At 45.8% G+C, this 19,933-nt stretch overlaps 1 protein-coding gene across 4 annotated transcripts in view; it reads left to right on the top strand.

The window, feature by feature from the left end:
• Adck1 (aarF domain containing kinase 1) overlaps positions 1 to 19,933 on the top strand; it is a 106,408-nt gene that overhangs the window by 73,123 nt on the left and 13,352 nt on the right. For 3 of the 4 annotated variants that reach the window (XM_070028742.1, XM_070028727.1, XM_070028731.1), the window contains exons 6-7: positions 10,036 to 10,194; positions 13,694 to 13,810. The exons of the other annotated variant lie outside the window; for it this stretch is intronic. In XM_070028742.1, coding sequence (XP_069884843.1) covers positions 10,036 to 10,194; positions 13,694 to 13,810 — 276 coding nt within the window. The remainder of the gene's footprint in view (positions 1 to 10,035; positions 10,195 to 13,693; positions 13,811 to 19,933) is intronic. 4 annotated transcript variants of the gene reach the window in all.

Genomic DNA, 19,933 nt, shown 5'->3' with positions numbered 1-19,933 from the left:
CAAGGGATGGAATTAGAGAGACCCCCCACATGGGATGTTGAGATAGCTCACCAACAGCAGGAAGCCACCGCCATTCTCATGGTGGAGGAAGTGAGAAGGACAGGTGGTTTTCTGGATCCAGCCTGTGGTGGGCGCTGGGTCTGTGGTGGGCGCTGGGTCTGTGGTGGGGGCTATGTCTGTGGTGGGCCTGCCCAGTGGAGCAAGTTGGAGCCACACCTCTGGTATTTGTGGTAGAAGGCCTTTCCTTTTTCAAGTCTCCCATATTCCATCAGTGTCGTCTATTGAGCCAAACCTATCCAGAAGCAAGTTAGCAGAGGAGCCTGGGAAGTGTAGTGTCTTATCAGGGGATGGAGACTGATCTCAGAGCAGAGTGAAATGAGTGATAGAGAAGCCATGGGGTAAGATAACTTCTGTGGGTGGTTTTGGATAGACACATTCCTGTTGGTCTGGAGTTTGGGTAAGAATACACATTCAGGAGTTAAGTGCAGAGATACTCACGGTGGCTGAATCTAGAGGTGTGTTGAGGTCACTTAGAGAAGGTGTGTACACCACCTTGCTTCACATTTTTATTCCTCTCTCAGGCCGATGTAGCAGCCTCTTAGTCTCTTGGCTACAGGTTTTCTGCTTCCTAATACATCCTTCAGACTGCCAACAGATTTGTATTTCTAATGCACATCTGATCATGACAGTCCCTTGACTACTGGAGGTTAAAAATAAAAGAGGGGGCAGCAAACGAGACATGAGGAGCATCATCATTTGGGGTGTGAGATAAAGAGTAGGAGTTTCTGGAGGAGTTGTGGTCAGAGATTGGAAGACCTGGGATTGAGCAAAGCTGATACCTTTGATGAAGAGTGGATGTACCTTTGAGAATGAGTGTCAGTCATTCTGTCCTACATAGAGAACTATCTTGAAACTTAGTGGTTTAAAATAACAGTCTGGAGTTTTGCTGGTGAGTCTGCTGGTGAGTTAGGACTTGGTAGAGAGAGTACAGACCCAGATGGGATAGTTTCATGGGGCTGGGGGATATACTTCTAAAGTGGCTCACTGACATGGCTGGCAGATTGGTACTGGCTGTGGGCTAGGGCCTTAGCTCTTCTCCATGTGGCTGTTTGGGTTTCCTTACAATATGGTGGCTAGGTTCTAACAGCAAGTGTTCCCAGACAACCAGGAAGGAGGTACCACCTTATAGTTTTGTGACCTGGCTTTGGAAGTTATATGTAATTATTTCTTCCTTAGTTTGGGGGCTGAAGCTGACTACCTTTTGATAGATAAGCCACAAGATGTTATGGTTTGACTTTGTCCTCCAGGCTTGTGAGTTGAATGCCTGGTCCCTAGCTGGTGGGGCTACTTTGGGAGGTGATGGAAACTTTAGGAGGTTAGCCTAACAAACAGGAAGGCGGTCACTGAGGGTGTGTTTCTTAAGCATATACCCAGTTCACAGTTCCCTCTCTGCCAAGAGGTAAACCGCCTCTTCCTCCACATGTTCCTGGCACCATGATAAACTGCTTTACCAAGGACTGTGGACTAAATCTCTGAGACTCTTATCCAAATAAATAATTCTTCCCTTTAAGTTGTTTATGTCAGGTATTTTTGTCACAGTGATGAGAAAGTAGCTAATATACCAGGTTCTAGAAGCATACTGGAATGACAGTTCTGTTATAACCATGTTGGAAAATAGAGCTTTCCAGAATCACTCAACATTTGTAAAGTGGGAGATGAAACCAGGTGGGTGATGAAAAGGATATTTTGGGTTTGATAATTTAGAGTTGTTAGGAAGAGCAGTTACAGGGAGTGAAGGAGGATTGAGACCCAAGCAAGGACGTGGGAACACAATGTAGAATTCTCTTGGCTAATGCTGAGCTGTGCAAGACTGGGAGACAGAGCAGAGCATAGGCTTAAGTGCCAGGGAGACTCGAGCAGGCTTAGCAGACGGGAGGGCACTGGAGACTCAGTAGAGGGACGTAATTGCTAGATAAGTCCAGGAGAAGAACCGAGAGACTGGACATGACAGACTCAGTGGAGTCCTCCTTCGATGAGCCTTTGTTCTTGAGGAAGGCAGTAAGGCTGAGCACAGATGAGCGTTGTGGGGCAGAAGGAGAGGAGGGGAAGTGGGCAGCGGAGTATGTACCCATCTGATAGCCTCTATTTTTTTCCTCTGAAGTAGGAGGCAAGACCATCTGCTGAGAATGGGAGGGTAGGAGGTGGCCCTGGAGGCCCGAGGGGGTGAAGGTTTGGAAGAGCTGCTGTGAGTGTTGCAGAAGGAGATGACCGGATGAGGGGACGGGAATTGCTGCACAGCACTGGACGCACCTGGAAACCTGAGTCTCTACAGAACTTGTTGGTTTGTAGAAGGACCATCGCTAAGGGCGAACTGGGTTGTCAGGAGGATCCCTAGGTTTCCCGATCACAGGAACCTGCCTGCCCAGCTGTGCGTCAGGGCCCCTGTGTCATTTTTCTCTGTGCAGAGGCTTGTTGGCTCCCTAAATAATGGTGGCCATAAGGTCAACAGCAGTAAAAAAAAAAAAAAAAAAAAAAAAGGTCTGACATCTTCCTTCCGGAAATAAATGCCATATGCTGTCCGCAGGAAGCATTCCTGGCTTGTGGCTTGCACCCTAATACTTGAGCCACGACTCCAAACTAGCTTTTTGCTGGTTATTTTGGAGATTGAGTTTCACAGTTTTTTTTTTTTTCTTCTGTTGGGCCTGGCTTTGAATCTTGCTCCTCTGGGTCTCAGCCTCCTGAGTAGTTAGGATCACAGGGGTAGAGCATGGGTACCAGGCTTCAGTGAGATGTTTGAGTGTGAGGAGGTGAGGGCAGGGGACTATTGGTTGTATGAGTTAGGATACTTTCAGTCCTAAGAATCTGGAACTGCAACAAGAAGTGGAATAGATAGAACCACTCCATATTATTTCTTGGGTGGAAATGTCTGGAAACGCAGTGCTTCCTTATGGTTTGTAAGGACCTATGTACTCCTCCTGGGCCCCAAAGAGTTGCATAATTCCTGGTGACATCCAGATGCCAAAGAGGACCTTTTTTTTTGTCCATCATGGGGCTTGAACTCAGGGCCTGAGCGCTGTCCCTCAGCCTTGTTGCTCAAGGCTAGTGCTGTAACACTTGGAGCCACAGTGCCATTTCTGGTTTTCTGGTAGTTGACTAGAGATAAGACTCTCATGGGCTTTCCTGCTTGGGCTGGCTTTGAACTGCAGTTCTCAGATCTCAGCCTCCTGAAGAGCTGGGATTACAGGTGTGAGCCACCAGTGCCTGGCAGAGGGCCTGTTTTTTTTGTTTTTGTTTTTTGGTTCTCCCCTACCCCCCCCCTTGTATTCCTATCAAAAATAAGTTCTCTATTGGGGAGGGGAAGGGAAATAACAAAATGCTGAAACAAGGATACAGGTTGACCCATTGCAACAATGAGATGTACAAGACACTATGTAGAAAACGAACTTTACAACTTGGCGGGGGGGAGGGGGAGTTGGAGAGGTAAAAAAAAAAAAAAGAAGTTCTCTAATTTGTAGATGTTTGGATAATGACAAATATTTGGAAAACTGGACTATTCTGGGCTCCAAGAATAAAACAATAAACCAACCAACCACACAAGCAAAAAGGGAATTTTCTTCATTTCTTACTGTCTAGAAGTAATACCACACCTACACTGTCTTGGCAACAGGAACAAGACCACCTTGATTAGCTTAGGCAGTCGTGACTCATCATCTTCTTAGCTGAGGCCTGCCTTCCTGGACACACACAAAACAGTAGTTAGGATAGCTAGGAAGCTGGGGGAGATGCTTGGGATCGTCTCCTGGGAACAGGGACAGTTTGTGATAGACTGGAATGACAAGGGGAAGCTGCCTCTCTGTGCATGATGTCCAATGAATCGGGTGATGTTGGTGACTTTGCACAAAAGAGAAAGACACAGCCAAGGATGTATTTCAGCTTTGTCATTATCACCTGATACTGTTTCTTTAGCAGTTGGGGCAACCTCTACTTCTGGATGCATGGCCAGTGACTCTTATTGATTTGTGGGTCTGCCCAGAGCCAGACTAATTGGGCCCCGAGATTGGAGCAGTGATTCAGCAGGAAGGGGCGAGGGTGACAAGGCGACTTGCTTTGCAGGAGTTTATTCCATGACTCTGCCGTTGCCACTGGCAGAGCAGGACTAAGATGGGCTGTGAGCTGTGGGTAAGACTAACCTCAGGTCTCATGATCCCACCTTGAGTCACTCCCAGGTATCTCTTGAGCTTTTGAAATCAAGGATGAATACTCCGTGCTCTGTGACCCCCCCCAAAGAATGAAGTCATGACTAAGTACCATGCCTTCAACATAACCACTGGTTCCAGAGGTTCTCTGTTGCATTGGGTAAGCTCTGGTTTGCATGCCCAAATCCAGCCCACCACTTGGTGTCACCAGGACCCTCCCAAAAGTCTCTAAAAATAAAGCCTGGTGACAGTCATGTTGTTTACTTTTTCCTTGAGCAGCATTTGCAGTGCATGCTGTCTGTCATTTTGTTCCCCTTCTAAATGTGCTGATTGAACAGTGGGTGGCTAGGTAATGCTTATGTTGGCATAGAATTCAACGGCTGATTTTAGTTTTTCAACTGTGTATATATAAATATGCAGAGACATAAGCCATCCCATGGAAACTTCTCTTCACCCTGTAATTCTTTTTTTTTTCTAAAATGTGTGTACTTTAATAACTTATCAGAACAAAGATAAAAACCCTGTGAATGGCAAGCTATTTACATAACCTTGAATTGATTTTCGATCCTTGTCGAACATCCATTTTTACCAGTTCAGATCAGTGTAGGCATTCTATTTAGTGAGCTGCTTTTCCACGGAACATTATTTCTTTTATAGTCTATAATAACTTGATAACAGTGACTTCCATTGCAGCTGCATTTTACAATGTGCACAGCCCTTTCTCTGCCTTATCTTAGCTCCCTATTGTATTTCCCACACTGTATTGTGGGAGGGAATGCTACATAAAGAAAGAATAAGAAAAGCCTGTGTTGGATTCTGTTTTGACAATTCTAGACTCTGGCTTCAGTTCCTGGAACCTGCCTGTTTCCTTCTCTATGAAATGGTGACAGAGGATTAAATAAGTATTTAAGTCAAGTATCTCAGCACAGTGCCTGGCACACTGTAGGTGCTCAACAATGACCATTCTCTTTTCCTAAAATTATAAATTGCTTTCACTAGGTTGTGTGTGTGTGTGTGTGTGTGTGTGTGTGTGTGTGTGTGTGTGTGTGTGTGTGTGTGTGTGTGTGTGTGTGTGTGTGTGTGTGTGTGTGTGTGTGTGTGCGTGCGTGCTAGTACTGTATATAACTTAAGTTTTCTCTTCTTTTTTTTTCTTCTGGTTGTGAGGATTGAACTCAGGGCCTGGGTACTATCTTTGAGCCTCTCTGTGCTCAAGACTAGCACTCTGCCACTTGAGCCACAGTGCCACTTCTAGTTTTTGAGTGTTAATTGGAGATAGAGTCTTACAAGGACTTTTCTGCCCACGCTGGCTTTGAACCACAATCCTTGGATCTCAGCCTCTTGAGTAGCTAGGACTACAGGCATGAGCCACCAGAACCTGACCCTTAGTTTTGTTTTTTGTTCGTTTGTTTGTTTTTCACTCAAGTCTAGCACTTTACCACTTAAGCCACAGCTCTACTTCTGGCATTTTGGGGGTTAACTGGAGATGAGAGTCTCAGACACATAGCTGCCTGTGCTGGCTTCAAACCATTATCCTCAGATCTCAGCCTCCTGAGTAGTCAGAATTATAGATGTAAGCCACTAGTGCCTAGTATGTGGTCAGCTTTAAAATTTCTGTGTGACCTTCCATTTTCTCTTATTTCTTTATATTGCAATTGATTTTTTTTCTGTTTGTGAGCCAATTACTTTATAGGGAAACAGTTTCATTACTTTATCTTGAAGAGGTATTAATTATTGAATATACCTTGATTGATTCATTAATTTTCAAATTCAGTAGAGAATTCTCAATTGTTCTGAAACTGGTTTCCCCCCACAAAATTCAGAGGTAACCCCTCTTCCCACCCCAATCTCAGAAACAAAATCACAAATCTGTTTTGATAACACACATGTGAGCATGCCATTGTCTCGGAGAAGTCAGGCCCTTTGAAATATTCATGTGTTTATTTAACTTATTCCCTCATTCATTCAGGTGGGTATTCAATAAATATCTGCGGAGTGTGGAGTATGTGCTAGGCTCTGGTGAAGGCATTGGCAGTTGGAATGATTTTATGGGGAAGATCCATTTGGGGAGAAAAATAAAAAAAGGCACACTGATAACAACACCTGTTTTATTTTAGCTGATTGCATCTGTTGTCAGAAAGAAACCAAGACGGATGTACTTAGGATAGGCTCTTAAGAAGGAAACAGAATGAAAAGTGGAAGGTGAAATGAAGGAGTTTTTCTTATTCTCTTCAGCCAAGAAAAATCTAAACCTCTTGGACCAGATGACCATGACCTTGACCTTCTTCTCCAGCCATTGACTGGCAAAGATGTTGGTGAATCCTCTGAATTAGGTGTAAAACTCTATGTTTATCCCTGCCATCAAGCTTTCAAACTGGCCACCTCCCCTAGGGGGATGCTGGCTTGCCCTCAATGTTAAGAACCACAGATATCCATTGAAACAAGCCACTCATTTTTAAGGACAACGGCCCCTTTTCCATGGTTTTGCTTTCCAGTTACAATAGTCAGCGACAGTCGGCACAGCACAAAGATTATTTTGAGAAAGAAAGTGATCCCATTCACACAACTTTTATTACAGCTATAAATATTCTATTGAATTAGCTATCTTTGTTAATCTCTTACCATGCCTAATTATAAAAAAATATGTCTTTCTGTACCAAAAACATAGTATCTATAGTGTCAGTTTCAGGCTTCTATTTGGGTTTTTGGCATCCTTCAAATGTCTTCTCCCCTGGTAAGAGGAAATTTTGCAACCACAAAGTGACTTGACATCCATAGAATGCTTTGTGTGTGTGTGCATATGTGTGTGTGTGTGGTACTGGGGTTTGAACTCAGGGACTTGAATTGCTAGGCAGGTACTCTGCCACTTGAGACATGCCTCCAGCACTTTCTGCTTTTGTTATTTTTGGATAGGGTCTCACACTTTTGCCCAAGCAGGCTTTGAACAGAGCTCTTCTGGAGAAGCTGAGATTACTGGCATGAGCCACTGTGCCTAGCTCACAGAAATGCTTTAGAATCCAATTTCATGAGTGCTGGAAAGTTTCTTGGGTTATGAATTAGTTTACTAATTAGTTGATAGCAATAAATATTAATCCATAAAACCTAAGACTGTGTTTTATGATTAATGGTATGAGATATTAATAGCAACCCATAGTATTAATAACGACTAATTACATAATTGATTAGCCACTGAAAAATCTTTAAAATGCCTTCCTGTGCTGTTTGGATATTAATGATAGTTAAAAATTTCACAAGCAGCAATGGCCACACAAGAACCAAAGATCCCTCCCAGGTATCGGTGTGTCTAGGCTGCGGGCAGCTCACTGTGCACACTCAAGTTTGGGCAAGGAAACTGTGTACAGTAAAACACTGATTAAGCAAATGAAACTGCCCTGACTCCTTTCCTTACCCTTCTTGGTCAAGGACCCCTGGGATCTAGAGTAAAATGCTTTAGAGCTTTTCTTGCCTGAACTCAAAGCCTAGAAAGAGGAATTCAGGTGCCTTCAATGACCTGCTTACCCTTTATCTAGGCCTGAGTGAGTCACTTCTGGTTCCTGTGTGCCTGCTCCACCCCTGCCTTGGTGGCAGCCCAGGGCCATTTGGGGACACCCTGCGAGACACGATGATGCCTGGAGACTACTGTGTTCAGGTGTCTGGCTCTGATGTACGTGGCTCTGGCCTCATTGCTGCCACTTTTCCTTCTTGTTTCATGTGATACCAACAGAAACAAAACAAAATGAAACTGACTGGTAGAAGGTTACAGGTCTAGCCCGCAAGAGACTGGACAAAGACTGAAATTAGACAACAGCCTAAGGTAATTAAAAGGGTTTTGTTGGAAACTGACCATAATAACCCTGCATTATGATTCTTTCAGAATGGCATCTGGTATATCACCAGGGTTTAAAGACAAAGCAACACATACTTTGAGATTAATAGCTTTGCTTCAGTTATTCTTCAATCACAGATTTCTAACTCAGCATGCATTATCACAGACCAATACAGAAGCACAGGACCAGGCTCTGAGTTGATGCTTAGCATATCCTTGTGACAAGACTGGAAGAGGAAGGTCTTTTTTCTTTTTGTTGGTCATAGGGCTTGAACTCTGGGCCTGGTTGCTGTCTCTGAGCTCTTCAGCTCAAGGTGATTACTCTCCCAATTGAGCCACAGCACCACTTAGGGTTTTCTGGTGGTTTATTGGAGATTAGAGTCTCACGGACTTTCCTGCTCAGGCTGGCTTTGAACTGCGATCCTCAGATCTCTGCCCCCTGAATAGCTAGGATTACAGGCATGAGCCACTGGTGCCCGTCAGGGAAGGTCTTTTGATCTCCACAGGCCAATGGTTTTTTAGTTCTTGCTCTAGTTAGGGGGCTGGTGTTCTGGGAGAATCTGGACTGTGATAGGGACAGGCACAACTGGATGGTCAGACTTGGCTGTGAACACCACAGAGAGCTTGTGTGTGTCCCTCCTGGAATCTTAGCATACCTCTATTGTTCCTCAAGTCACCCGCCCTCCCCAGGGCCCGCATCTGAGAACTTATGATGTAGGAACCGTGGCACTGAGCTCCTGCCCCTGGAGGGCTCTGCACATCTCACTAAGCTCTTGTTCTCTGATATTTAATTCACAACACTAAGCCAACACCCAAATAACTGCCAGATAAGTCTTTTAAAACTTCCCTTTACCAAGAATCCACAGCTCAAGAATCCACAGTGGTCCCCAGGTGCCTAAAACCTGAGGTTTTCTTTTAGGTACACAATTCTTTATTTCTTGGTCCATGTGGCTTGTCCAGCTTGCTCATTCTCTTGTTCCAATTACTACTTATTATTGTTATTGTGCTGTGGATTGAACCTAGGACTTTGTACCTGCTAGGCAAGTACTTTACCATTTGAGCTATGACCTCAGCCCTTTTGTTTTTGCTGTTACTTTTGCCTAGGTTGGTCTTGAACTCTCAATCCTCCTGCCTCCACCTCCCAAATAGCTGGTATTGCCAAGTCTGGCAAAAGATTTTTTTTTTTAGGATATTGAAGTAAGTCTTTATTAAATTTTCAATATGGGAAAAAAGACTGCTGAGTTTAAAATATAGTTTACAGTGTTGGACAATCTGCTTTCACCTCGGCATTGCCCTTACTCTTTCAAAGATTTTCTTTTGTACAGATTGTGTAGAAAATAATGCAGGTGGAGTATCCCTTATTTGAAATGCTTGGGACCCGTTTTTGGGCTTCAGAATTTTGCCTACACATAATAAGCTACCTTGGGGATGTTACACACGTGTCTCAACACACAATTCATTTGTATTCCATATGTACTTGACTCACATATCCTAAAGGGAATTCTATACAAAGTCAGCTCTAGGATTTCCACTTGTAGTGTCATGTCAGCATTCAAAAAGTTTCAGATTTCTGATATCAGAGTTTTAAAAAATTACTTTATATTCTGGGAGCAGCAACAGCACAGGTCAGGGGAGGTCTCATGAATTTGAACTTTGGAGTTGAGGAGATCCAAGTGAAATTCTGGTTGTATACTTCCCTGCTGGGCAAACTTGGGAAAGTCACACAAACCTGCAGAGCCCCAGTTTCCTTGCTTATAAAATGAGATGAATACCCACACACCTTTCATAGGTGTTGGGAGGCTTAAGTGGAATACTAAATGCTTAGTGGTCATCAAGGTCACCACTAGGGGGAGCTGGCCTATCATGACCTTGGACCTGGTGTGGACTGCAGAGATGGAAGCCAGGGGCAGTTTCCTCTGCCACTTTTACTCAAGGGCAGATCCTAGAAAGCAGCAGACAATGTACTTCCATTACTGTGCACTGCAGGCTGACTGTTGGGGTGTTGGTGGATTTCAGGTGCTTGTTCTGGCTGTGAAGCAGCTATTCCCAGAGTTTGAGTTTATGTGGTTGGTGGATGAAGCCAAGAAAAACCTGCCTTTGGAGCTGGACTTCCTCAACGAGGGGAAGAATGCTGAGAAAGTGGCCCAAATGCTCAAGCACTTCGACTTCTTAAAGGTAGAGGGGGCAGGGCCGGGGGGGGGGTCATTATGGTGGTGTGGGGTAGTCTCACTCTGAATCTCATTGCTTTTAGAACGTATGTCAGGACATCTCCTTCCTGAATTTTCTTATTGAGGATGGATGGTTTGTCACTGGGGATACATCTTATGCAATTTCCAAAGAGCTACCTAGTGTGATCATTAACCTGCCAAGTCAGTTGAGCAGATGTTTATTACATAATCTATGACTGCAAGACACGAATGACTACTCAAGGACTATGCACAGAGGATAGGTGGTGGTGGTGGTGGTGGTGGTGATGATGATGATGATAGCTAACACCATTCTTGCCCTGTTCCCACCACATACATATTACATTGGCTCATTGAATATAGTTAGTTCTTCCATAACACAATACGCACTCCTAGAAATGATCACAGTGCAGAACTGTACAACAGAAACCACAAGGCTTGTGGGAGAAATGGGTGTAAGGGATACAACCCTGAAAACTTCACGCAGAAAAGATGATAGGAACTGATATGAAGAGCTGCAGAGTTTTACACAATACACAGGATCTCTCCCTGTGACCATAGGCGTCACAGGGCTGCGGCTGGGCACTTGGTGGAGCAGGGTCATCTGACATGGAGGAGGACGTTGTAATACAGGTGTGGTGTCTCATCTACCCAGGATGCTGTTGTGTGTGTGTTGCATGTTCTCATGTGGCACAGTTCAGCACAATGCAGTCTTCTTTCTTCTCAGTGTTTCTAGTAGGCAGCAGCACACAGAAGCAAGTGAAAAAGTTGTATTATGATCAAGGCATTTCTTAATGTACCAATCCACTGGAATAAATTTATTTCCCAAATGAGGGCTACAGCCAAGGCATCCTACATCCTAGAAGATGGTGACTGTGGAAAAACATTATCAGATGGTACAGTCAAAGCCACAGGTGCCCCCCGGAGGTTCTATCAGAAGTGCTTTGAGGACCCATTAATGGCCATCAGGGCCAGGAAGACTGAGGAGCTGGCCTTTGAAGACTGTAATCATGTCCCACAAGGCACACAGAGTTAGAATATGTGAGATGGGTACCAGCACCCTTGTTCTTCCCACATGGTTTTCCTTGGTGGAGTTGGTATCCATTTTCCAGGCATTCCTTTGATCGTGAGAGCACATTCTTGGTAGTGTACACAGAGCTCATCTTTACCTCTGGAAGAGACCAACTCTCTCTCGTCTCAAGAGACCAGAAGAAGGCAGAGAGTGGGGGGAATGGACAGGGAGCCCTTTGAAACTCTGGTGCTAGTTCCGGAGAGAACAGCCAGGTAGCCATCTCCTTTGGGAGAGAGGTGAAAACGTCTCTGGGAAAGGCCCTCTAGCTCTAAAGTGTTGATGTGGCTTTTGAAGGCATCGTGAGATGTGGAGCTGCTGTTTATATTTCTGCTATGCAGATTAGAGAGAATGTGTCTGTACTAACCACCTGAGAATTCAGAAGCCTGGATCATGGGGAGAACAGCTGCAAAGATTGTTTTGAATGTTACTTGTGTGTCAGGTGCTAGTACATTGAACACAGTGCATGTACCAGGAGGGCAAATCCTTCCAACAGCCATCATCCCATTTCACAGATGAGTCTTTGAGTAGAGATGCCTGGGTTGTAACCTTGGCTTCCTGACTCCAACTCTGGTACTCACCTCTGGGGTTTCTGATGCCTTTTACCTGGTAGGGGTGCCCCTCAGTGCCAAAACCATGAGCCAGACAAACAGAACTAGCTCTTCTGTTTCCATAGAAACAGCCAAATCATCCCCTGTGTATGGCCAAACTAGCAATAGCCAGAACAAGACATGCTATAATAACAATAATAACTAGCAATAGCCAGACCAAGACATGCCATAATAACAATAATAATAACAACAACAATAACAACAACAACAGTACCAACACAAATTTTTGAAATGAGGATGCTAAACAGGTAAATAATTAATGTACCAATTCGACCTGCTTCCTCTAAAACCCACACACCACTCCTAAGACGGGGGTGGATGGAAAGCTCTCGAGTAATTAATTTTGCCTAAACACATCACAAGTGGGAAGCGAATTTTGTGCTGTGAACCCAGTTCAGCTCTTAAAACCGGAGATAGATTGCTTTAGCATGCTGGCACCCCATCACAACATCTGTGCGTAATTAAACCTCAGCAAAGAGTTTTCCTCTCGGTGTGTGAGGAGGCCTCTTCCATTGCTTCTGTGGGGCTTAATAACCTGGCCCTGTGCAATCAATTTCTGAGTCTCAGACAGTGTTGAATGTGAATGCAGGAAGGCCACAGGGCAGCCGGGCTGGATGGGCGGGACCCGGGCGATTGTGGATCTGGCAGCAGGGTGTGTGTGTGTGTGTGTGTGTGTGTGTGTGTGTGTGTGTGTGTGTGTGTGTGTGTGTGTGTGTGTGTGTGTGTGTGTGTGTGTGTGTGTGTGTGTGTGTGTGTGTGTGTGTGTGTGCGCGCGCGCTCGTGCACACGGGTGCGTATGCGTGTGTGTGTGTGCTGTGGACCAGGACCAGGACAAGCGGTGGGGTTGTGACTAATCTATGGGACAGCTGGGGACAAGGCAGGGAGGGAAGTGCTTTCCAAGCACAGCATTTGGGGCAGGAAGAGCTGAACATGTGTGAGGAGGTGGGAATGGGGGGAGGGGGCGCGGAGGGAAGACAGGGTCACAACCACAGAGTTTCTTCATGGGACAATTCCTAAGGGCTGTATGTGCTTTTAGCGATACTATAGCCCCCATGATTCTGTACAGATGAACAGCTACTGGGGCATAATAATCAGCAGTTGACAGCGTCATGTACATGCTCTGCTAGAGACTGTTAATAGTACTTGATGTGTATTTACACCTTAATCCTTACAACAGTCTGCAAGGGAAATGCCATTCTGAACCCAGAGAGGATCAGAGAGGTTAAGTCACACAGTGTACCAGTACCCAATGGAAGCAGTTCTGCCTGGCTCAGAGAGCCTACACAAGTGTCCCCAGACCCTGGGGACACTTGGCCTTTGTGATGCTTCGTGGGAAGGCTCTGCATCATGACAAAGCATTTGGAGCATCCTGGCCACCGGCCTTTGGCATTTTTGTTTTATTTTGTTTGCAGTATTCCCTCCCCTACACCCCATTTTACTCTTCCTGGATGGAAAGAGGCTTGAGAGAGGGACGGTGCGAGACCTTCCTGCTCTGTGGTAACAAGTTACTTTTCCTTATGAGCCCTCATGACAAACCCACCATTTCCCAGTCTGCTGGTTCTGTCACTGCAGCTCCAAGTGGGCGAAGCAGAGGACACATTCTATTGTCGTGCCGGAATGCTCACGTTGGAGGGAGCCACAATGTGGGAGGGGAAACCCCTCCACCTAGCCAGCCTTGCACTGTGGGCTCTCATTCCATCCATCCATCCGTCTGTGGCCTTTTACAGGCTGACCTCCAAGTGGTCCTGTCAGGTCTGACCCGTTCCCAGAGCCCAGGCTTTGTGCCAAACTTGCCCTTTCCTACCTAGATCCCTGAGATCTACTGGGAGCTGTCCACCAAGAGGATTCTGCTGATGGAGTTTGTGGAGGGCGGGCAAGTCAACGACAGGGCCTACATGGAGAGGAACAACATCAACGTCAACGAGGTAATTGGAAGGCGCAGGGCTGCTGGGCATGGGTAGGGTCATGGGGACTGGCCCCTAATCAAGGTGGGTCTAATGAAGAGGTGTACAAGAAGCAGGGTGGATTCCCCACATGCTGTCAATCTAACCCTCTGTACCAATGGGGCTGGGACAAGGTAGACCCCACCCACCCACCAGGGCTCCTGCCTAGCTCAACGACACTCAGCCCTCTACCTCTGCCTCCATGGGGTTCCATCATCTTCTACCCTCTTTCTGCTCTGCTACCACCCCTGATACCCAAGGTGTCAGGCAGAGGGGACAGAAGCCACCTGGATGTGTATCTGCATATATATGTATATGCATGTCTATGAATATGTATATCTTCCAGGTCTAGCATCCACAAATGAGTGAAAACATGGACTTTTTTTCCCCTAAGTTTATCTCTCTCAGTATGATATCTTCCAGATGTATCGGGGTTTTTTTTTTTTCCTGCAAGTGACATGATTGTATTTTTTTCTTTTTGGTTCTATACTATTCCATTATATCTATCTACATATCTATACGTCTCTTATCTTCCCACCTCTATCTCTCAGTCTAGCTGCCACATTTTCTTTTTGCAATTTTTGAAATTATGATTAAGTGATTACATAATTTCACAAATTTCACAGTATTGTGGGATAATGATGCTTAAAGTCACAAACACATTCTAACTAGACTTCATGGGGCAAATTGTCTATCATGGTCTATAAAGTTTATGAGTTCTATGGGCTTTGACTATACAGTTATTTCTTCCACACTGGGTGATATGTACATTCCTTTCCTTTTGCATAGTGTCAGCTGTTCCCTCTTTGCCACTCATTCCCTCCCTCCCAGTGGCTTGGTTCATTTTGATCAATGTTCCAGTACAGCTGCTGGGTCCCGCTGTTGTATGTTTTCCCCTGTTTCCCTCTAGTTCTGTGTCCTCCTCCTAGGTTCCTTCAGATGTGCACATATATACCATATATGTGATCAGCAGCATGGGGTCATTTAGTAATGATTCAACCAATGGAGGTCCTTTGTTTCTAGAGTCTTGTTAACTTTGTCGTATCACCTTATGTTTTGGATTTAACATCCACTTATCAGGGAGACCATGTGCCATTTGTCTCTTTGCTCTTGGCTTACCTCACTTAACATGATTTCTTCTAGTTCCATCCATTTCCCTGTGAATGCCATTATTTTGTCCTTTCTAATGGCTGCATAATATTCCATTATGTATAGATACCACAATTTTTGGATCCATTCATCTGTAGTGGGGCATCTGGGTTGTTTCCATATCCTGGCTATTGTGAACAGTGCTACAATAAACATGGAGGTGCATGTGTCCTTGTATCCTGGTTCCTGTTGTTCAGGATAGATGCTTAGGAGTGGTATGGTTGGGTCATAGGAGGTCAATATTTAGCTTTCTGAGGACCCTCCAGACTGCTTTCCAAAGTGCCACATTTTCTTTATCTAGTCATCTGATGTTGAGCACTTTGGCTGATTCCATCATTTGGCTATTGTGAACAGTGCTGCAGTAAACAGATATGCAGAAGTGGTTTATACGCTGGATATTTGCCCAACAGTGGAGTGGCAGGTCTTAAGGAAGGTCTATTTTCAGTTTTTGTGGAACCTCCATACTGACTTCCGGAGTAGTTATGCTTACATTCCCAACAGCAGTGCATGAGGGTTCTTTCCCCTGCACCCTCACCAGTATTTATTATCATTTGTTTTCTTGATGGCTGCCATTCTGTAGTGAAATGGAGTCCTAGTGTTTTTGATTTTTTGTCAGTTGTGGGGCTTGAATGTAGGGCCTGGTAGCTGTCTCTGAGCTCTTTTGCTCAAGGCTGACACTCTCCTTTGAGCCACAGCACCACTTCTGGTTTTTTGGTGGTTAATTGGAGATGTGTCTCATAGACTTTCCTTCCCAGGCTAGCTTTGAACCACGATCCTTAGATCTCAGTCTCCTGAGTAGCTAGGATTTATTGGCACAAGCCACCAGCTTCTAATGTTGTTTTACCATTTCCTTTATGGCTCAGGATGTTGAACATTTTTTCATGTATCTATGAGACATGTTTATTTCTTCTGAGAACTGTCCAGTTCACCTGCCCATTTATTTAAACAGTGAAGCTCAGGTCTTCATTCCGCTTCAGTCCAACATAGGGGCCCAGGCCACTCCCGGTGTGCATTAGCGCTCACCTCACTGTCGTGAACCTGCAGATATGACCCAGGTATGTTCACTGCAGGAAGCTTGGGTCTCAGGAGTCAGCCGCCTGCCAGGGTTTGTTTATGTCGCTGAGCCCAGCAGATGCTATTACCAAGGGCCTGACCTGGTGATCATATTTGCCAGTCACTTTAAGAACTGGTGACAGCACTGCCATTGATCTCATTAAAAGTAAAGGTCGTGTGGATGCTTTTCTGACCGCGGGATGGGGCCTCCCGAAGCCACATGAGGACTATTGATTGCGGAATCTGTATCGAAGGTTAATTGGATTTCAGTGAGTATGTGCTTAAGACCCTGCCTGGGCAGAGGCCCTATTTAATTGGCATGAAAGTAGCCAGGAGAAAGGTGACAGAGTCCGGAGTGGAGGGGCAGATGATTGGAGGCTGGTAGGCACTGTCCACTGCCTGTGAAGGCTGGGGAAAGATCCAGGTCAGGGGCTCACAGGAGATGTCAGCCAGGCCATCCCTGAGGGGTAGGAGCCTGCTGGGAACAGAGGGCCAGGGGCTCTCCAGCCATGACTAGGTGTTCCTTGATTCAGCCCCCTGTTCTGTGTGGGGTGCCCTGCAGAGCCTACCTGTTCAATCTAGATTGTAAATCTGGTAGGGTTGGGAGAGGAATAGGCATTTATCTAAGATTTTTAAAGCCTTTTAACTAAGCTCTTTTACATGACCGTTTTTCAGAGATGCCAGAGGTACCTGAGCCACCTTGGGTCTCAGAAGTGACAAACAGAGCTCCCTATCACTGATTCAGGGGTCTTTGTTTTCTAGCTTGTTGCGTTGTTTCTCACAAGCCCTCCATCTCTTCCTTGCAGTGGCCACAGTTTTGCTTATCTTGTGTTTGCTGTGGTTGGCAGCTCTACTTTAGAGTGGGGTCTTTGCCTGCTTTTGTTCCTTTAGGGGTTTATCTGGGAGTGGAATGAATCAATGGCTGGTGGCATTTAGCCAGAAGTCCTGCTGTGCTTCTATTCTATGTCATGTGTAGGAGCAGTTCACATGTTTAACTGAGCACTTCCTATGTGAGGTGTCTGTCATAGAGCTGTGGCCAGAGCCCACAGGGAAACGCAGAGGGTTTTACAGCTAGGGCTCCTGGGAGTGTGGCTGGCCCTGCTATTCGTCGCCCAGGTGCCCTTGGGTCAGGCATTTACCCCTCACGTCTGAGTCTGCTCATCTCTGCAGCTGGGAGGATAGCAATGGTCCTGGGGATGGTGTGTGAACTTTGCAAACTGTGAGGGTCTGCAAAAGTGGCTTGTAATTCACAGACATGTGTTTCTCTAGATAATTTTTGTGTGTGTATATATCAGCAGTGGGTCTTGAACTTAAGGCCTGGGCACTGTACCTTACCTTTTATTTTATTTTATTTACTCAAGGTTAGTGCTCTGTCATTTGAGCCACAGGTCCACTTCTAGCTTTTTTTGATGGTTCATTGGAGAGAAGAGTCTCATGGTCTTGTCTGCTCAGTCTGGCTTCCAACTGTGATCATCAGATCTCAGCCTCATGAGCAGCTAGGATAACAGGCATGAGCTACCAGCACCTGGTTTTGTATCAAATTGTTGAGGCTCTTTGCAACCTTCCTGTTTACCCAGCTCTGTCATCTATGAGTGCGCGTAGATGTGGAGGTGAAAGGCCAGGCACTGATGAAGCATTTGGTGCCATCCCCAGCTCCCACCGCACTGAAGCCAGCCCTCCAGTTCTACTTTTCCCCTTGAATCCCTTGGTTTCTACCTGCACCTCCCAATTGAAGGGGATGTCTACATCTTTGCTCAGTGTGGTTCCAACCTGCCAGAGTATCTACTCTGGAACCTGCAGATGCATGAAGACACTGGTTCTTGAGAAAAGAGTCTCCTCTCACCATCCACCTTCCGTCCCTTCTTGGAGTGTGGCCGCATGCCCTTTAAAGTGGGGCCTCACAGCAAAGGGGTCAGGGTGGCCTCATGGAGTCTGGAGCCAGCTCTGTTACAGGACTGTTGCATGAGCTTTGCGCTTGTGCTCAGTGCAGTCAGCATAACACTGGGTCTCCAGCCCTCAGCCTGTTCAACGTTAGGTCAAGGTCAGTACTTGGCAGAGGACTTGGAAGGCAGGGAGGGAAGCGCCCCTGGCTCTGTTTTTCAGGCAAGATGGAAGGATGTGAGCATCTTTGGAGTGAGTTGTCATCTAAGGGAAGAAGTACCAGGGTCACCTGCATTTCCCCCATAGTGCTGTATCTTCCAGCACCCCTGACCCAGGACCTATTTATGCCTCCTCTGGAGTTGGGATGACTTGGGACATGTCTGTGGCAGAGACTTGAGGCAGCTTTCTTGTCCTTGGGGATGGCCATGCCTGTCTCTTCAGTGGTTGCTAGTCAAGCTGGGATTCTCACTGTCTGCCAGCATCCCAGCAGAGCCATTCCACTTTAGTCCTCACCGCCTCTCACCACTGGGACTAGGAGGTTCCTTGTACTTCAGTGTCAACATTTCCTCCCCCCATGTTCTGCTGTGCTGGGGATCGTCTGGCCTTGATGGTGGGCAGCTGCCAGTCGTTTGTGATTTATGAATTTCAGAGATGGGTCCTGGGGACAGGGCACAGGGACCTGACTTAGAAGGGTCCAGGCTACCCTCGAGTCTGGGTGGAGTAGCCTTGGAAGACACTGGGGGAGAAGCAAAGAGTTCAAATGATGAGCCTCCTACGTTGTATCAGGCCACTGGGTGATTATTCATATTCTGCAACACCAGCCTCCTTTTCTTTCAAGATACTTGGCCTTGTATCCCAGACGCCCCCCCAGAAACATAAATAGACTTTCCCTTGGGGGTGGGAATAAATTAATTTGTGCAATTATAGAATAATTAAAGTACTTTCAGCCAATTCAAGTCTTGAGAAAAATCCAAAAATAACTCCTCCATTTAAGTATTATTTACTAACTTAATTTTTTACAGTTTTTTTTTTTTAAGAGTCCTGCTTTCTCCTTCCCTTGTCAGAGAATGAAGGCATCGCATAATTACTGAAAGTCATTTGGGAGTTGCACATTCTTTTCTTTTGTTTTGTTTTTTTTTTTTTGTTTCCGGTCGTGGGGCCTGAACTCTGGGCCTGGGCACTGTCCCTCAGCTCTTCAGCTCAAGGCTAGTGCTCTACCACTTGAGCCACAGCGCCACTTCCGGCTTTTTTCTTTTTGCTTATGTGGTGCTAAGGAATCGAACCCAGGGCCTCGAGCATGCAAGGCAAGCGCTCTACCACTGAGCCACCTTCCCAGCCCTCTTTTCTTTTTTTCTTTTTCCTTTTTCCTTTTTTGGTGCCAGTCCTGGGGCCTAAACTCAGCGCTTTGGCACTGTCTCTGAACATTTGCGTGCAAAGGCTATCACTCTACCACTTGAGCTACAGCTCCACTTTTGCTTTTTTTGGTGGTTAATTGGGGCTAAGAGTCTTGTGGACTTTCCTACCCTGGCTGGCTTGGTACAGTGATCCTCAGATCTCAGTCTCCTAAGTAGCTAGGATTATACCTATGAACCACTGGTGCCTGGCAGTAGTGACACCTAGTTTTTTGTTTTTGATTTTTTTCTTGCATGAAACCATTATAAGACTTTAGTGATGGTTTTCTAAATGGCTGTGGCTACAGGTTTGGAAGAGCCACCCAACTAGGATTTCTTACTGAGTTGCTTTTCTCCATATGGAGCCCTTGACTGAATCTTAGGGATGTGTGTGTGTGTGGGGGGGGGGTTGCTGGGGAGAGGGCTTCAGCAGTCTTTTGGGGAAGCCTCTGGTTCCAGGAAAAGCTTCTTGAGGATCAGGATGACCCTGTTGTGACATGCCTGTTTTCTGGAGTCAGGTCTCCTGGGTCTGGGCCACCCTTCTTCCCATTTTCATGTCCTCCGTCTTCTAGACATTGCTACAAAGGCTGGCTGAGTGCTGAGTCTGTCCACAGTAAGGTGCAGGAACAAG

Source organism: Dipodomys merriami, unplaced genomic scaffold (assembly GCF_024711535.1).
Source record: "Dipodomys merriami isolate MVZ:Mamm:240054 unplaced genomic scaffold, mDipMer1.0.p SCAF_1, whole genome shotgun sequence".
Taxonomy (NCBI): domain Eukaryota; kingdom Metazoa; phylum Chordata; class Mammalia; order Rodentia; family Heteromyidae; genus Dipodomys; species Dipodomys merriami.
The sequence above is the reverse complement of the archived record's forward strand: the minus strand, read 5'-3'. Positions and strand labels throughout refer to the sequence as shown.